Raw genomic sequence first — 18,442 nt, 5'->3', positions numbered from 1 at the left:
AATGTCTGACAGCTAATGTTATCTACCCTGAGCTCCTGTTTCCAAGATGTTACTCAATACAGATACCTCGAGGAATTGCTTAGATTTCATGTGCATGTCTTCCTTTCCTACTATTGTAGGAAAATGTTTTTTCAGAGTAGATGGAGCTTTACAGTGGCACACAAAATTAAAGCTAAAAGCAGATACTCATATTTAAGACCACTGAGTGACCTTACTGTAGTTAAGCGGGGGCGGTTAGTAGGGTGGAGTATGCTTTTTGTCTCTTTCCTAGCCACAATTTTCCCAGCTGTTCCAGGCTCGCAGACCTGCAACTTGTAGGTGATAATTTGTCTACAATTAGGCTACCACCGCCCAATATGTCCTTAAGTAGTGTCACTTTGAAAACTTCCCTGTCCTACTTTCCATAAGCTAAAATTGGATGCAAACACGTGTTTTTACTACCCCTTCTGAAGTAAAAACTTCTCTCCTGTTTCCTTAATAGATCCCTCGTGGAGGACGACGACGCTCACATGAAAGTTGCTCTGGGCTACGGTGATATGGGCATTTCTGCTCATCTTCAGGCATCAAAGACAGGCAACACTCGATTTTTCACAAGCAACACACACAGCTCAGTGGTTCTTCAGGTGAGAGTTCGGACACGTAGCGACAATGTCTCATGAAGAAGTGAATGTTGAGTCAAAATCGTCTGATAGCAATTTCTCCTTACTTGTCTTTTAGAGATGTTGTGAACAATAAATGCTCTAAAGTGCTGATAGCATTTTGGCGTGACATTAATTCAGATTTCTTGTCACTGTTAAAATGAGATGAAGCTCTTCTGAAAATTCAAATTTCATCAAGACCCGCTACAAGACTACAAGTGTCTAGTGTTTTTATTAAATGTCATTGCAGGTAAAAAAAAGAGAAGAAAAAACCCGCTGCACCACAAAATCAAAACTACATGGAAAAAGCTCATGAAGGGAATCAGAAGATACAATTTAATAGCTCAGATAATATTCCAATGATTAACCAAAAGCATTTGGGATTTAGTTTCTGCCTAATTTGATATGAAGAGTGAGCACAACAGGATTATTATGAACCTCTACTGATCAAGAATGTAACAGAAAAGCTTTGATAGAATTAAATTAGTTCTTGAAGTGACCTACTTCCTTCCGTGTGTTTTGGTTAACGGTTAATGCATATAGGATCGTATTGATAAAGAACAAACTAGACTCTTCTTGCATTGTAGCCACATTTCATATCTCATATCTTTTTTTAAAAAAACAAGAAAACAGCTCCAAAGTACAAAAGAACTGAATAATCTATCAGAATTATAAATGGAAAGTGAAACAGTTGATAATGATAATCAAGTAGAATTATTGTGCTTTCTGTAATATAAAATCGATATATTACAAAAACAGGAATTATTAAGAAAAATGGATTTAACTACAAGTTATCAATGTCATCTTACATACAGTAGAGGATACTGTATTTCAGAATAAATTTCCTGTCTGCACTTGGTGGCTCCTTAAGTATGTCACTGCTGATTTGCATTAAGATCAACCAAAAGTTGCTGCAGTGTGTGTTGGTATGGCGCTGTTTACTGCTGCCACAGCAATGGCTGCCCTTCGTCACCAGCCCTCATTGGAAATGAATGGCTGTCGGCTGCTTATGCTGCACATTAATCTTTTGGTGTCAGAGCACAGTAAGGGAATGGTAATGATTTTGCTAGGCCATCTGATCTTGTGCCCAGTAGCCACATTTAGTTAGTAGACTCAGCTAGCTGGTGACGTTTGAATCCACCCACCTATAACTGGGCCATTGATGATAACAGGTGTTGTTGTAGTATTTTTAATAATCACATGTATTGTATGTTTTCTTCCCTGCATGGCATTAGGGGAGCTGTTGTGATCATGACAAATACGTTTCTTGTCATTTTAAAAAACATATAAGTATCTTTGACCAAGTAGTGTACATAAGAAAAAAAACATTACTGTCTGATCAGACAGGCCAGTTTGGGATATCTGTTACCAACTCGACCGAGGGCAAATCTCCTTAAATCTATTCACAGAGCTGTTACAGAATGGGAATCTTTACCAAATCACATTATTCTAAAAAAAAAAAAAAAGAAATACGAGAGCTGCTTTCAAGAAAACATGAAAGATTACTCAACACAATTAACTGTATGAACAAAAAGTAGATTACTCATCTAAATTACTTAATGATTGATCTAATACATTGTATGTGTCGTCTGAATGTATATAGAGTATATAATTGTATGTTAAAATGTGTGATTTCTGCATAAAACCACTGCATAGTTCAGGTCCCAGTAACATGCATGTGTCACCTTTTTCCTCCTCGTGTGTTAGGGATTTGACCAGCTGAGGATAGAAGGTTTACTATGTGACGTCACACTGGTGGCTGGGGACGGTGATGAAGCTTTCCCCGTACACCGCGCCATGATGGCATCCTCCTCCGACTATTTCAAAGCCATGTTCACAGGTGAGTCTACAAAGCCTGACCAGAAAATCTGCTCAATAGTGGGTCAACCATTTTACTGGTAGCCATTATGCTGATCTTACTCTTTGTTCTTGACGTGCTTGTTGTTGCTATGATTCATGCACTGATTTCTTTATATCTTCTTCCCTCTTGCATTGTATGCTCCAGTAAAGCATTTTTTATTCATGAACATATCCATGCTTATCATGTAATTTTGCCTCCTGAGAAATTATTCAAAATGACCATGTGCCCACATCCTTCCAGTATTGTGTGTCAGTGTTATGCATTCATGTTCATGGTCCTTTGTTGTTGTAATGAATGTGTCTTATAAGCCCGTTTCATCTCCTTGGTGCACTATATGCAGAGGCGGAAGAACCTTGAGAACGTGTAAATATCTGCAGGTTGATTGTGAAGGGTAATTTCAGGAATAGCAGATTAACTGTAAAAATAAATTTTTTATTTAACATTTTTTGAAATGGCAAATATTTCAAGGATGAAAAAAGGTAATTAAGTGGAAGATTACTGTAATGCAGCAGGTTTGCTATTGCTTTTTTAAGGGAAAAGTTGAGGAATGCTGTTAACACAGATGTTGTCAGTTAAAGTGACCTCACTGCTTTGATTGGACCTTGTTTATTTTTCATGACTCAAGCTTTGATTAGTTATTTAGCACCCTATTCATTTGTATTACATTTTATAGTGAAAGGAATTGAAATGTTAGGAGAGTTGGTGGGGTTACTCTGAGTCTCATATCATGACTGCAGTGGAAGTTTGGTGATTTAAAGTATATGATTTAAGATGAAGAAGGTCGTGCAATGAGAACAGACAAAGAGCTTGTTAAAGATGGAGTAAGAGAAAACTGGGCTGAGTGTGAGGGATAGCTCATTAGTGATAAGTGAGCTGTGTGAGCGTAGACGCTGAGTGATGAGATTCTGACTAAGACCTTCAATCCTTTCTCTCAACATAAGTCCTCTGAAAATGAAAACAATGCACTGACTTTTACACAATGAGGCATCTGAAAGAACTAATGCATTTTTTTATTTTCAGCTTAAATGAATATGTTCCATCATTCAAGCTTTTATTCTTCGAGATCTTTTAACAAATCAAAAAAAAGTCAAATCAAGTCAGTCAATAAGATTATGTATCAGTTGAACCACGCATGAACCAAGCATCTACTTTTTCTTCATCCTCCACTCTCTCCTGATGCAGGTGGAATGAAAGAACAGGATTTAATGTGCATCAAGCTTCATGGAGTCAACCGAATAGGCCTGAAGAAAATCATTGACTTTATCTATACAGCCAAGTTGTCACTCAACATGGAGAATCTGCAGGACACACTCGAGGCAGCCAGCTTCTTACAGATCCTTCCTGTGCTGGACTTTTGCAAAGTTTTTCTCATATCTGGGGTAAGGAAGCACCCGAACTACACATTACAGTTTACTACACAGTTTCCTTTGAGTCTTCAGGGAAGGAAAAATCGATTCTTAAACGCCACGTGATTGTCTCTTGAAGCAAACAAGTCAATGATCGGAAATCAAAAACCCATTCTCTACATTATGACCGTGGGCTGAGCGTGAACAAAGATATTGGAAAATTATGTTTACTTTGATTATGGATTATTACAAATACACTGATTTAAAAGTGGCATGTAGCCAAACAATTCATGTATAGAAATCAAACATTTGCATCAAGATGTATTGATAACTTTTATAACCGCATTGCATATATCATAGATTCCCACCCCTATTATTCACCAGTGATAAATCAGCTGTTGAACATGTTTCAGGTCATTGCCTGAAACAACTCGATATTAGGATTTCAGTTTTTTATTTTTTATCTTCTATTTTCAACTAAAAGTAGTGGTTTGTTCTAATTTCTTTCCCAAAATATTTTGGATTTTAAACTACTGTAGATGTCCTTTGAGAGTGTCTTTGAGTTAGAGGAGGAGGCAAGCACAGGAATAAAACGATTTTCTTTGTGCTTTTTTTATTATTAAGTAGAACTTGTCTGTCAGGAGATATGGCCTTGCATAATATTTTCAACTCAGTTGAATAAGTGCTCTGAAAAAATGAAACTGCTCATTTGTTTTTACTTAACATGATAGATCCGTCTGTTGAGAAGGGCACGAGGTAAAACACTCAAGATACAGCAGATTGTAGCAGCAGTCTGAGTTTATCAAGGTTTAATTTTTAAATAGAAAAGTATAAACAGTATATGTGAAATGGGCAGAATAACCCATATCTGTGTGTATGGACTTTGGTGGATTCGAAGGTGAGTATATTTACCGCTAAAATGTTACTTAAACTAATTTGTGTGGATGTAAATAGCAAATAATTGCTTTCATTATTGATTGATTATTGATTTTCAAACATGAATAATTCCCAGAGCTCATATTGATATCTTAGAACTGCTTACATATCTTGCCAACAGTTTAAGAACTACAAGGTGTAAGTTTGAAGTGATGTAAGTGAATGAAGCAAATGCTTATTTTCTGTGTTGTAGGTGTAGACTGATATTAATTTGACTCTAATTGCAGCATTCTTCAGTGCTAAATCATTGATGTATTATAATTAGAAATGACTCTGTCTAGGAGGCAGGTTTGTTTATAGAAAGTTGGAGATATCCTTTCATTCTTGTCCTCAGATGTGTTTTTGACTTCTTCCTCCCTGCAGGTTTCTCTTGACAACTGTGTAGAGGTGGGGCGCATTGCCAACACGTATAACCTCACAGAGGTGGACAAATATGTCAACAATTTCATCCTGAAGAACTTCCCCTCGCTGCTGGGCACGGGAGAGTTTGTCAAGCTCCCATTTGAGCGGCTGGCTTTTGTACTGTCCAGCAACAGTTTAAAACACTGCACTGAGTTAGACCTGTTCAAGGCCGCTTGCCGCTGGCTACGCTATGAAGACGGTCGTATGGACTATGCCCCAAAGCTCATGAAGAACATCCGTTTTCCCCTCATGAACCCACAGGAGCTCATCAATCACGTGCAGACAGTGGACTTTATGCGCACGGACAACACCTGTGTCAACCTTCTCCTGGAGGCTAGCAACTACCAAATGATGCCCTACATGCAGCCAGTTATGCAGTCAGAACGGACAGCCATCCGCTCGGACAGTGCCCACCTGGTCACCCTGGGTGGCGTTCTGCGCCAGCAGCTAGTTGTGAGTAAGGAGCTGCGTCTTTTTGATGAGAAGGCTCATGAGTGGAAGGCGCTGGCACCCATGGATGCACCCCGCTACCAGCACGGCATTGCAGTCATCGGCAACTTTCTGTACGTGGTGGGCGGCCAAAGCAACTATGACACCAAAGGCAAGACAGCAGTAGACACCGTGTTCCGGTACGACCCTCGCTACAACAAGTGGATGCAGGTGGCATGCCTTAATGAGAAGCGTACCTTCTTCCACCTCAGTGCACTAAAGGGACACCTCTACGCTGTCGGTGGAAGGAACGCTGCCGGGGAGCTCGGTGAGTTTATTTCCCTGCTTGTTTGTTCTGTTTTATCACTCCTTTTTAAGCAACAACTGGAGCCTTTTAATTAATATTGCATGAGATTATACACCTAAATATCAAGGAGCAGTAGAAGAACGAATGTGCAGTTTAATAAAGCTGCAAGCAAACCAACGCTGGTAATAAAGTGTTGTGCCTACACATCATTTGCTGTTTCAACACGTCGTGTGCCTAATCTCTGTGTAATTTAATAGAATTTAGAGGGTGTGCACATTATCATTAAAAACCTTAACAATTGAATGTTTTCCAGTATTTAACATTTCAACGCATGCAGAATGCTTTGTAATGTTGCTTTTATAATTTTTAAAGGTTGTATTATGGTGAGGTGGGGTTTGATGTTTTCCTCTTATATTGTAGTACAGTCTCATAGAACAAGCCACAGCCTTCATCCTAACATATTTCTGTTGATTTGAACAATTTACTGATCAGGAGCAGGAGTGGACAGAGAGGATTAAGTGAAGGAATTATTTGTAGTTAGTAATCTGATGCTTTTCTTAGTTTTGTTTAACATTTGGACTCACAGTTCAACCCTTTTAAGTGTAGAAACACTTGAATGAGCTGAATTTATATCTGTTCATTGTAGTTTTGTTGTTGATGCTGAGTAACCAATCTGGACGTCTGTGCAGCTGTAACCATGTACCACAGAGAGGTGCCACCCAGTACTTAAATTCAGCTCTGTAACTGCAGCGGACAGAGAGAGAGGCCACTGTATGGGCAGCCTTCTCTTCTGGGTTATAATTAGACCAAAGAACACGGCCCCGGTTCACTGCCCGTCTACACAAACTGCCTTTTCTGCTTTACGTTCCACTGCTCTTTCATTGCGTGTGGTTTAGCCTGGATGTGCCCAGCCCCTGCATTATATTTGTTTACCCTGGGCAGGTCACAGGGGTGTGGTTTTATTGTTTGGTCTGAAATGCTCAGATTATAAAGGAAAAGCTTAACAAGATCAACATGGATTTTTCAGGAGGAAGCTTTTAATCTTAACTGGTGTACTTTGTTATTTGTTACAAAGTTAGACCTTCCTCAATACGCTTGGTTTTGTTGTTTTTACAGTGACAAAAATATATTTTGGAACAACCTGATGTAACTGAAAGAAATGGCGGCCTCATTTTTAGACGGCGTTCCTCATTATAATATCTTAAGACATGCTGTGTGAAGTGTTGCGGGTGTATAGATTTGTCAGACAAATCACTCTTTCATTCTTGTTTACCTCAGCCATGCCAATGAGAGAAACACTTGATCACACAATCATTTGACAGTTATTCAAGATGGTTGTTTTTCTAAATGATGTTCTTGTATGGTTGTACCATTATATTGTCCACTGTAAAGGAAAAGCTGCAATTAGAATTGTATAAACTTGGGTTTTAATGGTCTTTTAGGCTTAGTTACGCTCTTTTATGACCTGAGGGGTTAGCAAGGTATATTGAGCTTCAGAGTCTTTCATGTCACGAATGTGGCTCTCTTTTTAACCTGGCTCAAATTGTTTTATTTCTTGCTCTTACTGAGCTACTATTTATAGAGTTCCCTGCAATTGCAGAACATAGGCTACATTAAAAGTTAATTATATTGAAACATGTTAAGCCCTAAGAATAAAGCCTGGGTGAACAAAACAAAATGGCTCACTCAAAAAAGGCCGGCTTTTTCGAGCTTGCTTCAAAGTAAAATGCCCGGCTCTACAGAGGCAAAACGTACAGGTCAACAAAGATCTCCTTGTCAAATTAACTGATAACTCTAGTCTTCAATTAATTTGGATTCAAACTAAGCAGGGCTGTGACTAATGATGACTCCCATCGTTTATTAATCTTCTGATTATTTTTCTTAATGAATTAATTAGTTGTTTGGTCACTCAAACGTCCCAAAGTGGTGAAAAATGTCAATCAGTGTTTTCAAAAACCCTTGTTACAAAATGATATCTAAAGCTAAAGTTAAAAAGTGAAACACCAGAGCAGAGTATTGTGTTGCAGAATGCAGAATTATTGGGACCAATCACACAGATCATTTACCAGATTTTTCTATCCCATTGCAGAGTCCCAAACCAATGTAGGGAACTATTGCTCCAGGTCAGAGAAATCTTTGACACAGTAATTATCACCAGATGTCAGCAGCTCCCAGCCTGACCCGTGGAGTGTCCTATTAAGAATAGCCTTCAGAGGGAGAAATTAACGCTAATTAGGAATGTGACCTTTTCAGCCGATCGTAGGAAAATCTGATTTGTCTTTTCAATTTAAATTAGTGTACCTGTAAATTAACTTACTGAAGATATCCAGTGATAGCCTCTGGTCTCTGTAGGTAATCAGCAGCAATCAAGGTTAATATGCGATTTATTATTGATTTATTATAATATTTTAACATTGATGTCTTTTTCAGTCAGACCCTGCTCTGCGTTCAGTTAGGCTGTGTTTTAGATCTGCTCAGTACATCTGTTGTCTCCTAATATGTCTGTACTTCTTCCACTGCAACATTTTGTGCACTGCTCAAGGTCACTTTGATGATGGTTGTTGAGCAAGCAGAGTGAAGTATTCACTCATTTTCCCTGCTGAGGTTTTCTCAAGACAACCAGGGACGGCTGCCTCTCACTATGTGGTCCTGAGCTTACTGCTGTGTTTTAGAACCAGTTTGAATTTGTTTGAATAATTCATTGTAAAAGTGTACAGTTTTATTTTTGGTGTTCAGCTGATTGTATCATTATTGTTGCTTATTGTCTTTTACCATTGTTAATAATCAACTAGGGTTTGGCCATTGTCTGCCACCACTGGCTGACAGTCATCGACCACTGAGCCCTCTATCCTGGAAACATTGGGCTGGTGTTAAATATGAAGGCTAAAAAGTGCAAATCACACACTCCTGAATTTGAACACTTTATCATGGCGTACGCCTTCAAGGTGAAGATGTCTAGGTCTACATCACTCCTGCTGGTTGTTCAACTTGCTCTCATACCAATTACCGCCCTTTTCCAAGAACACAACGAGCCCACAAGTTGGTGGAAACCTGACCGCCTGTTAAGGCCACCAGTCACTCACCCAGTTTCCCTATTCAGCTTCCTCACAGATTTTGTTGAACCCTCCTCAGGCGCCTTAAGATAAAGGATCTTACAATCTCCCTATTTCCTGTGCAGTCAATGCTGGTGGGGTTGTGGGGATGTGTACTCTGTATTTAAATCCGTGTTTTAGCTCCCACGCTGAGGCCCTCCAAGGCCTCATTTGCTGCTGTTTGTCCTCCTTAGTTGTGTCTTGACCTACTTTCTACTAATACCATCTTTTTTTTTCTTCTCTTTCGTCTTTTTTCTTCAAGCTACTGTGGAGTGCTACAACCCAAGGACAAATGAATGGACATATGTTGCCAAAATGAATGAGCCACACTATGGCCATGCTGGGACGGTGTATGGTGGTTATATGTATATTTCAGGTAAGTGACTCCAGGGACCTTTTAATTATGTTAATTTGCAATAGATTTAATAATAGATTGCATGTCTTGCAGTCATAATAGAAATTAATTTCAGTGCGTTGTGATTTCTTATTAGATTTTTCTTCTCAGGCATTTAATGGATGAAAACATCTTATTACATTCAAAACCCATAAAAAAATCTGTCCTGTGGTTACCTCATCTGATACCTCCAAACTTAACTGCATGTATCACACATTGCCATGAGTCATTGAGAGAGGTGTGTGTTTTGTTCATGTTCAACAGAAACATTCAAACTGATTTCAACTTTCGAAATTCAATTTGAGAGTGACCGATTTGGAGCCAATATTATCATTATGGAGTAAAATAATTCTATTTAATTCAGCAGTTATTCTTATATACACAGAGTATATACATAAGCACAGTTTTTGCAAAGATCCCTCGAACCTGTTTATCACCTATATTTTGAGTATGAATTAATCACATTGTAAATTCTTACATATTGCACCTTTTTAATAATTATATATTACCAGATCAGCACATATTGGACAAACATATACGCCAACAATACGGATTTATCTGTGATTGGTCAATATTGGCTGACTGACATGTCGGTCGGCCTCTATTATAGATACATGTACATGACCGCCATCATATTCGCTGACAACAAAATTTCCATATAAACCAAATGGGAAATATTGCAAAGAGTCCATTTTATGTTTTTTTGTTTGGTTATGTGGTTTTATCTTATTAATGTTTAATTTATTTAGGATACTTTCAATATTTGTTTCATACTTTAATTCAAAAGAAAAAAAATATTGAGCTAGAATATTACTGTATTCTATTATTACTACATCAGTGGCCTGGTAGAAAGTAATTCATCTCCACTGAGAGGGTGAAGTTAGCCAAAGCCTGAGAGGGTACAGTGTTTAGGGAGGAGACTGGACACTGAGATTGGGCCTTTGGGCAGTTACTACATGCTCCTGAGGTGTCGCCTCAATACTTGTTCACTTCATAGGATTGAAAACAAATCCTGCGTTATGGAGATGAGCCCTAGTTTCTCAGTGTGACTAATCCAGAGCGGCGCTACAAAGGGTAGGGGAAGGGAGGGGTGGAAGAGAAAATTGGGAAGGGGTGAGCAAAGTAGAGGACTGAAGCCTGTGTAGGAGGTGTAACACTGAAGAGCCGGTGTTAATCCCTCCTGGCCGTGGGTACTGTCATCATTCTACAACGCATCAACACAAACTGTGTTCATGAAAAATAAGGAGATAACAGGGCATTTTAGCTGCAGTTTATATCTTAAATATTACAACTGAAAAACTGTTACACAACCAAATTATCTTTCATCATAAGTAAGTACAGTACAGTACTGTACAGTAGTTAAATCAAGTGAAAATCTATGAACACACACCACCAAAGGAATAAAACCAGCTGTTTGAGTAGTGGAGCAGTTAGAAGAAACAATGCATGTGTGTGAACATGTAATTAAGAGGTGGTGCAGTATATTGGTATTGAGGATAGACTCTGTCTCTACAGCCTTATTAAATTAACATACATTAAAGTCACATACTGCAAGCTGGGAGGTTTCAGCAAATGAAGGTAAAATATTGAAAAGCTCTTCAGCAGCAGCAGTATTGAGCTCATTTACAATGTAAGGTGCTGACCAGCATGCATGCTGTTTTTTTATTAGATACACTCCCTGGTTTTAATTACTGTGCACACAACCAGTGAATTTAGTTTTATAATCCACAGATCTCATTATTCCTGCAAATCTTTGTCAATATCATGTAGTTCTACACAAAACACATTAGCTACCATATTAGTTCCAGTTGTCTTTTTATTTTTCAGTTCCACACAGTAAATTTCACAGCTGAGATGACATTTACTCGTTTTGTTTTTGTTCTTTCTCAGAATGCAGCGAGATTTGTCTCTGTATACATGCGTGTGCCAAAATGAACAGTGCATGTAGGCTCTTTTTTTAATTTGATTTCATATTAGCAATCTGTGACTTATTGGAAACAGTCCAGAAACGAATAACTAACTTCATACATGATTACTGTGATTGTTTATATAAGCAAAAAAGCAAGACTCTTCTGACCTCGTTAATTAGTTAGTATTTCATTTGGCGAGCAGAAGAACTGGGGCATATGTGAGACCACACAGACCACATGAATTGGCAAGTCTAATATTACTGAAGAGGGAAGATGAAAGACACATTTTCACTTTTTAAAATAAATAAACTGAAATGATGAATAACATAATAGTCAGGGACTGAGCTAATCTGCTGGTAGCCGGCTGTTTTTCAGTGTTTTTGCCTCTGGCTGTACTCGGCACTACACAGTATTTATTGCTCGCCCTTTTTGATATTCTAATGGATTCCTTTTATGTTTGTTTCATGTTTTACTGATGCACTCATTAGCAGGCCAATAGCCTGGTAAATTTCACTAACACACGGTGACACAATGTCATGCTTTGCACCTGCAGCAGCTAAAACTACATGTGGCGGAAAAGGAACGTTTGCTTGTTGCAGGATGCAGCTGAGAAGCGAATGTGCATAACAGCTTATATGAAAACTGTCTTCAACAGACCGCAGTGCTTTTTAAATGCGAACAGTACAGGTAAACGAGCATTACCCATTAGAGGAATTTGGTTGCACCGAGGCCCCACTGTAGCGCCCACAGTCTCCGGGGTTACAGTCCCGCTGTGCAAGGTGACCCATGCTGAAGTGCAGTTCTGTGTCCGTCTGTCACAGCGGATCAGGTCACTTTCTCCGGCTGTGCTGCCGCGCTGTCTGAAGGCATCCTGTCAGCTGGATGAACCTGACAAATGCACTCAGCCCACAGACCATCACAGCTCAAGTGGTGTGGCAGAGTTCAGACACGAGTACTGAACCAGCACTGAGACTCTGGTTCACCGTCTCACCTGAGAGATTAAGATCTGAGTGGAGGTGGACTTACACTTTAGACCATTTAGTTTAGTTCTTCACTCAGTCATGTATAACAAGGACACTGTACCCTCTGAGTTATTTATGGCGTCAGATGTCATGACAGCAGACTGGAGTTGTGATTATTTTTTAATTATTCTGCAGTGATTAGAGCCTGACTGTTACAGGATTTTTGAATCTGATGTTGACATCGATATTTAGATTTTAATATTTTCTTTAATTGTGACATTTTACAGCAGAAAAATCAACTTGTCAGTGCTCTCTGGTGGACAAACAATATAACACTGTTTCTAGATGATCTCAGACATACTTTGGCGTTTGTATTGCCTTTTCTTGTTACCTAGTAGCCAACATACCCACGGTTACTGATATATGTTTGCAAGACATTATTATCTGCTGATATTATGAGCTTGGCTGGTTAATTGCCTGTGCTCTAGGACTAATATTAAAAATATATATATATAAAGTCAGCAGGGAAAGAAGGTTTTTTTTTATGCCTCTGTGCCGACAACAGTCGTGGCCAAAGGCAGTATGTGTTCGGCTTGCTCGTACATCCCGTTCTTGTGATCATGATATCTTAAGAACGCATGAAGGGAATCTGTTCAAATTAGGGACAAATGTTCACTTGGATTCAAGGATGAACTGATTTAGATTTTGGTGGTCAAAGGTCAAGGACATCGTGACCTCAAGGTGCCCCATTCCCGTTTACAAATATCTCAAACGCAAATTTCTACAAAAATTTGGTACAAAGGTCACAGTTCAACGTCACTGTGACCTCACAAAACACATTTTGGCCGTAACTCAGGAATTCATACGATGATTACGATAAAAGTTGACATACAAAAGTCTAACCGGATAAATTATGAAGTTATGACATTTAATATCCAAAAGGTCAGAGGTTAAATGCACTGTGACATCATCATATTCTGTAACAAATGTTCTGGCTGTTATTCAACACCACAGCGCAGGAACACCACCTTGACTGGTGCAGGGAGGCATACAACCGCGATGCAGTAATTCTATTTTCTTATGATTTTATATGCTTTTATTTTTATAAACACTTGTCGTTATAGTCATTCATCAAATATGACTAGCTCCTGTCAGATCTTTGGTGCAGAATTTATAAGACGGTTTGAGTCTCGGTAAATGTGGCTGGTTTGTGAGCATTACTGCAGTCATCAGCAGATTATCTTTGAACACCAGATGAACGTTTTTTAAGGGACCTTTTATTGTTGTTTTTTTTTCTCCCAGACCATCTACTGTGTGAGCTTCATAGCTTTAGGTTTAAAGTAACAAATGATATGCAAGAGTTTTATTGGTGTTGAGGTTGATACACTACCAGAGTAAGGGCTGTCTCATAAGCTAACTTGGAAACCAAGTTCATGAGAAATTTAAATGTATATGCGACAAAGTGTTTGATTTTTAGTTGAAACAACCTCATAACATCGGTTCTTAATTGGATTATTTAATGCGGAAAAGATGGCTGTTCTGTCACCCACTTGATCACTGGAATGAAAGCGGTAGTGTCGATGGCATGTACACTACTTTCATCCCACAATGCATAGTGTTGGATTCAATAGATATGAAAATTACCAATGTGTGACTCACCGTTCGTCAGCAATGACCCAACATGACAATGATTCATAAGCGTCTGAATTTTCAATTTGCTGCTCTCAATAGAGTAACTGACTGGTTGTTATTGTTTGATATTCCTACAGGGACTGAAAGCCAGACTGAAATGTACATAAACTCAATAGTACAACTTCACATGTGTGGTTGTGGTCAGTTGAGTAATGCGGGAGAGCGAACATCTTACCCTAACAGGGACCATAGATGAGAAGTTTTTAAGTTAAGTGTGATAGAGAAAGTAATTTCATTCATGATCGATACGGAGCTCACTGTACGTTAATGTTGCTCCATATGCTCTGTGCCCTCCTATAGAAAAATAGATCCATTCACACTGTAGCTCGGTTGTGTCTCATCCTTGAGGGATTCGCCTGTACATTAGACTGAACAAGCACAGATTGTTAGTTGATGTTTTTACTGGAGCTCCAGCCTGTACACTCTCTATCATTATGGGGTATTTTTGGAACATGCTGAGCCCCCTTTTTCCCGCCTTACCTCTGCGACTATTCTCCGTTTTCTCTTCTAGTCCCACTTGTGCCGGCACTGATTCAACCAGCCAAGCAGATCACCGGTTTTACAAGGGGACTCTATTTTATATCTACCTGGCTGAACAGGGGAATGTTTTTATGTGACACATGTAGCAGACAATACAAACAACACCCCAGTCTGCCCTGAGCTGTCTGTGGAAGGGCAAAAGCTTGTAGCCTGTCTGTCTGTCTGAGACGGGCTCAATTTGGCCCAACCTGTGTCTCACTAATGGCAGTGATGGGACATTAGGATAGCGGGATACTGATCAGACATCATTGAATAAGGGAAAGGCCAAAGCTCTTGAACTGAATCAGAATGGCAGCAGGGCCTCTCGAGAGGAATTATAAGGACCTAATGTCGACACCGCCACTGTTCCCTTTATTAGCAGACTTTCCCCGTTGACTTCTTGGATAAAGAAAATGGATAGTCAGGCTATCTTTGGGTTTGATCAGTTAAGGAGGTGCCGCATCACAGATCTGAGTCATGGCAGCTGAATAGACAGCTTAGGCCTCAACAATAAACCTCGCACACGATCACTGGGCAGCAGCACTAGAGGGATTCTGCCTCTATTCAGCGTGCTCTGCAAATCTTCACTGCATTTGCTCCTAGTCACTCTGCCTACAGGGGGAGGGGTGGGCTGGCTTCTACCCAAATGCATGCTGGGATTGTGTTCCTCTTTATTTTAAGCCTTCCCTGTAGACATGTCCTGTTTTTTTTTTGTTTTTTTCCTCCCCACTTTCCCTCAGCTTTTTTGTGTCCCGGCGTCTACAGTCTGTTTGTGCGTATGCGCATGAGCGTTTTCTAATGCTGTTTCTCTTTGTACTGAGCGCTCATCATCAACATTATGTAAAAGAGGCTTAACAGAGATCAATGTTACTCTAGTTTGTAAAATAACAGTTCACTCTTTGTGAGTTGAGGTTTGAGAAATTGGGATCGAGGAAAGGTGTGATTTTTTTTTTTTTAAAATGTAAAGCCTCGATCCTGATTCTCTTTCTTCTAAGAGTATTTTAAGGATATGAGATCGCTCCGAGTGTTGCGGCTGGTCGTGGCCTAGATAAATGAGAATGTAGGTTGACATGGGTGAATGAGTCACAGATCGGTCTGATTGACAGGGCCACAAAGCTATTTTCCTCCCCCAAATGATCGGTGACGAGGCTAATTTGTACTCTTTTTTTGCTCCTTGCTGCAGGGGGAATCACTCACGACACTTTTCAGAAGGAACTGATGTGCTTTGACCCAGATGCAGATAAATGGACTCAGAAAGCGCCCATGACGACCGTGCGCGGCCTCCACTGCATGTGCACGGTGGGCGACCGTCTCTACGTGATCGGGGGCAACCACTTCCGGGGCACCAGTGATTACGACGACGTGCTGAGCTGCGAATACTACTCCCCTGCCCTCGATTTGTGGACACCTATTGCCGCCATGTTGCGAGGTCAGAGCGACGTGGGCGTGGCCGTGTTTGAGAATAAGATCTATGTGGTGGGCGGGTACTCGTGGAACAATCGCTGCATGGTGGAAATAGTACAGAAGTACGACCCCGAAAAGGACGAATGGCACAAAGTGTTTGACTTACCCGAGTCGCTGGGCGGGATCCGAGCCTGCACACTCACAGTTTTTCCCCCTGAGGATATCTCGGGCTCACCCTCCAGAGAGTCGCCCCTCTCAGCACCTTGATGAGTAAAGGGGGGGAGCCCTGTTTTGCTCACACCCCCATGACCCCTCACCCACCCAACCTTCTAAACAAACACACCTTATAGACAATGTTTGCACTTCCTCTTCGGACAACATCTGTACTGCATCCCTGAATACCCCTAAAGTCCACCTCCCCTAAAGCTGTGCAGAACCCCCTCCCTAAGTGATTATACCTACATACCGATACGGTTTGGCAACCTAATTACATGTTAATGTTGCATACTCGGTATATTTTGGCAGGAAATACCTTGACTTGAAAAGTGACTTTGCAAATCAACTTTTCTACCTGATGTCTACAGCGTTTTTTTTCTAATGTCTCGTTTCTTTAGGCGTTCTACCTTGAGATGTTGACTACCACACTGACTCTCTCTTCTAGTCTATGCCAGGTTAGATGCAGGTGACCCCAGAGAGCAGACGCGTAGGGACGGATGAGCTCCAAACACAGCCGGTTTTTAACTCAGGGGTTGGCCCAGGCCCCATCTACGTCTTTCTCTCTCTTACAGTTTCAGTTCTTTCCTGCTATTGCTATGAAACTGTTAACAAAATGGTGTTTTCTAAATTTAATAAACATGATTTTGAAAGTAAATGAAATGTTGTTGTCATTACTGACTACAGCTTGAGTAAAGGCCAATCTTTAAATGGGAACTTTGCCAAATTTCACCCAGCTTTTTATCACTACAATATTGTTAGCATATGCAAATGAACAATGTTAAACTTGTCTCTATTGTCTGCATCCAGAGCCCTATACACCACCCATCAGCAGAGTGTCTGGTGCGGCACCATGCATTCTGGTTGTTGTAGTTTTTCTAAGCAAAAACAAATACCGCAGTCCTCTTTCTCTGTTTTCTCACGTCACGTAGCACCAATTATTTAAGTATTTGTGAATTTCTCCTGCGCAGACAGCCCAGTTTTATGCAAGGGCCATCTTTCCACCTGTGAAATACTTCTTTAAGAACCCTTATACATTTCTAATGCGATATTCTTAAAAATGTGCATAAAAATGCTTTATGGAAACACGGCTACTGTCGTCAACTTACGCTGACTTTTAGAATTACTTCACGTGGTTCCCACTTGGGTGACGTATTTAAACAGTGTAACAGAGGTTACATGTTTTTATGTTGCAAATGGAGAAATTCAAGGTCTATTACAAGTCTGGCCATAATCTACAGGGCATTTCAAAATCCGGAAAAAAGATAAAAATCTAAAGATTTGATGGATTGTGATTATTTTTAGAGACACCCCTATTTCATGTTTAACGCATTAACTCATCCCAAAGCAGAGAGTTGTGTTTTTCATGTGTTATATTTATGTTTATGATGGACGGTAAGTACAGCGTTTGGTTTCGATTTACTGTACAGAATGTACAGGAGCTGTAGGCGTCATTATTGATCATTTAAGTAAAGTTCTCTGACTTTATCTTAAACCGACCTTACCATTGTACCAGTAACATTCAGTGCATTTCAATCTGTACATTGTGTAGTTAAATATAGGCGCCCTCAGTGTTCAGAGGCTTGGCCCTGTGTTCTCATCTCGGCTACAGAAACCTGTTAAAGCACTAAACTTTCTGCCAGAGGTATAAACATTATGCTGCTGACCAGCCGAGACTGGAAACTGGCACTTCCAACGCTGTCGCCTCTCCTCCTGGCACCAAGACAGACGGTAACGTCGCCCACAATCTGCCCACCTGCTCCTGGACGATTAGAGCCTTAATGGCAGCATATGGTGTCCGAGACGTCTGCTTCCCGCTGTTACCAGGAACAAAAGGTTTGTGTAACCATCAGGTGAGTTTGGTCGGGAGCTTTAAATCCTCATTATACTCTCATTACAGCCCACTAATGAGGCGCTGCAGTGGTGCCTCTGATTTCAGGATTTAATAGCTGTTCCTTTGTTGTTCGTAACAACAAAGTCTCAGCTGTAGGACTGCCATTTTAACTGGTTGTTATAATTTATGACCTGAACATCTTGTTCTGGCGCCTTTCAGTGATTCACTTTGAGCTTCTGATACACCTTTGTGTTAAATTTCCTGTGTAACTTTCACACGCTGTCCTGTCCTTCTTTAAAAGTGAGTCCAGTTGTTTGTGATGCTCTGTCACATTTTTTATTTTGAGGAGTGCTATGTTCATACCTTTTTTTTTTCCCCGAACATTTCAAAAGCTTTATTGTGTGCGGCAGCTTATTCTTAAGTCCTTTTGATGGAGCTGTTTGCATCATTCTTACAAATTTAAAAATAGGCTGCTTTGTAATCCTTTAATGGGAACGCACTGA

At 40.1% G+C, this 18,442-nt stretch overlaps 1 protein-coding gene across 3 annotated transcripts in view; it reads left to right on the top strand.

Annotated features, from left to right (window-relative positions):
• Window positions 1-16,762, top strand: part of klhl13 (kelch-like family member 13) — a 38,938-nt gene extending 22,176 nt beyond the window's left edge. For 2 of the 3 annotated variants that reach the window (XM_084374040.1, XM_084374039.1), the window contains 6 exons: window positions 482-623; window positions 2,346-2,478; window positions 3,682-3,878; window positions 5,145-5,940; window positions 9,274-9,387; window positions 15,672-16,762. In XM_084374040.1, the coding sequence (XP_084230166.1) occupies window positions 482-623; window positions 2,346-2,478; window positions 3,682-3,878; window positions 5,145-5,940; window positions 9,274-9,387; window positions 15,672-16,159 (1,870 nt within the window). In that variant the 3' untranslated portion in view covers window positions 16,160-16,762. The remainder of the gene's footprint in view (window positions 1-481; window positions 624-2,345; window positions 2,479-3,681; window positions 3,879-5,144; window positions 5,941-9,273; window positions 9,388-15,671) is intronic. The other variant, XM_084374041.1, reaches the window with a different exon arrangement.
• Window positions 16,763-18,442: the final 1,680 nt, after the last annotated feature.

The sequence above is a fragment of the Pagrus pagrus genome (genome assembly GCF_965226575.1).
Source record: "Pagrus pagrus genome assembly, chromosome: 14".
Classification (NCBI taxonomy): domain Eukaryota; kingdom Metazoa; phylum Chordata; class Actinopteri; order Spariformes; family Sparidae; genus Pagrus; species Pagrus pagrus.
The sequence above is the reverse complement of the archived record's forward strand: the minus strand, read 5'-3'. Positions and strand labels throughout refer to the sequence as shown.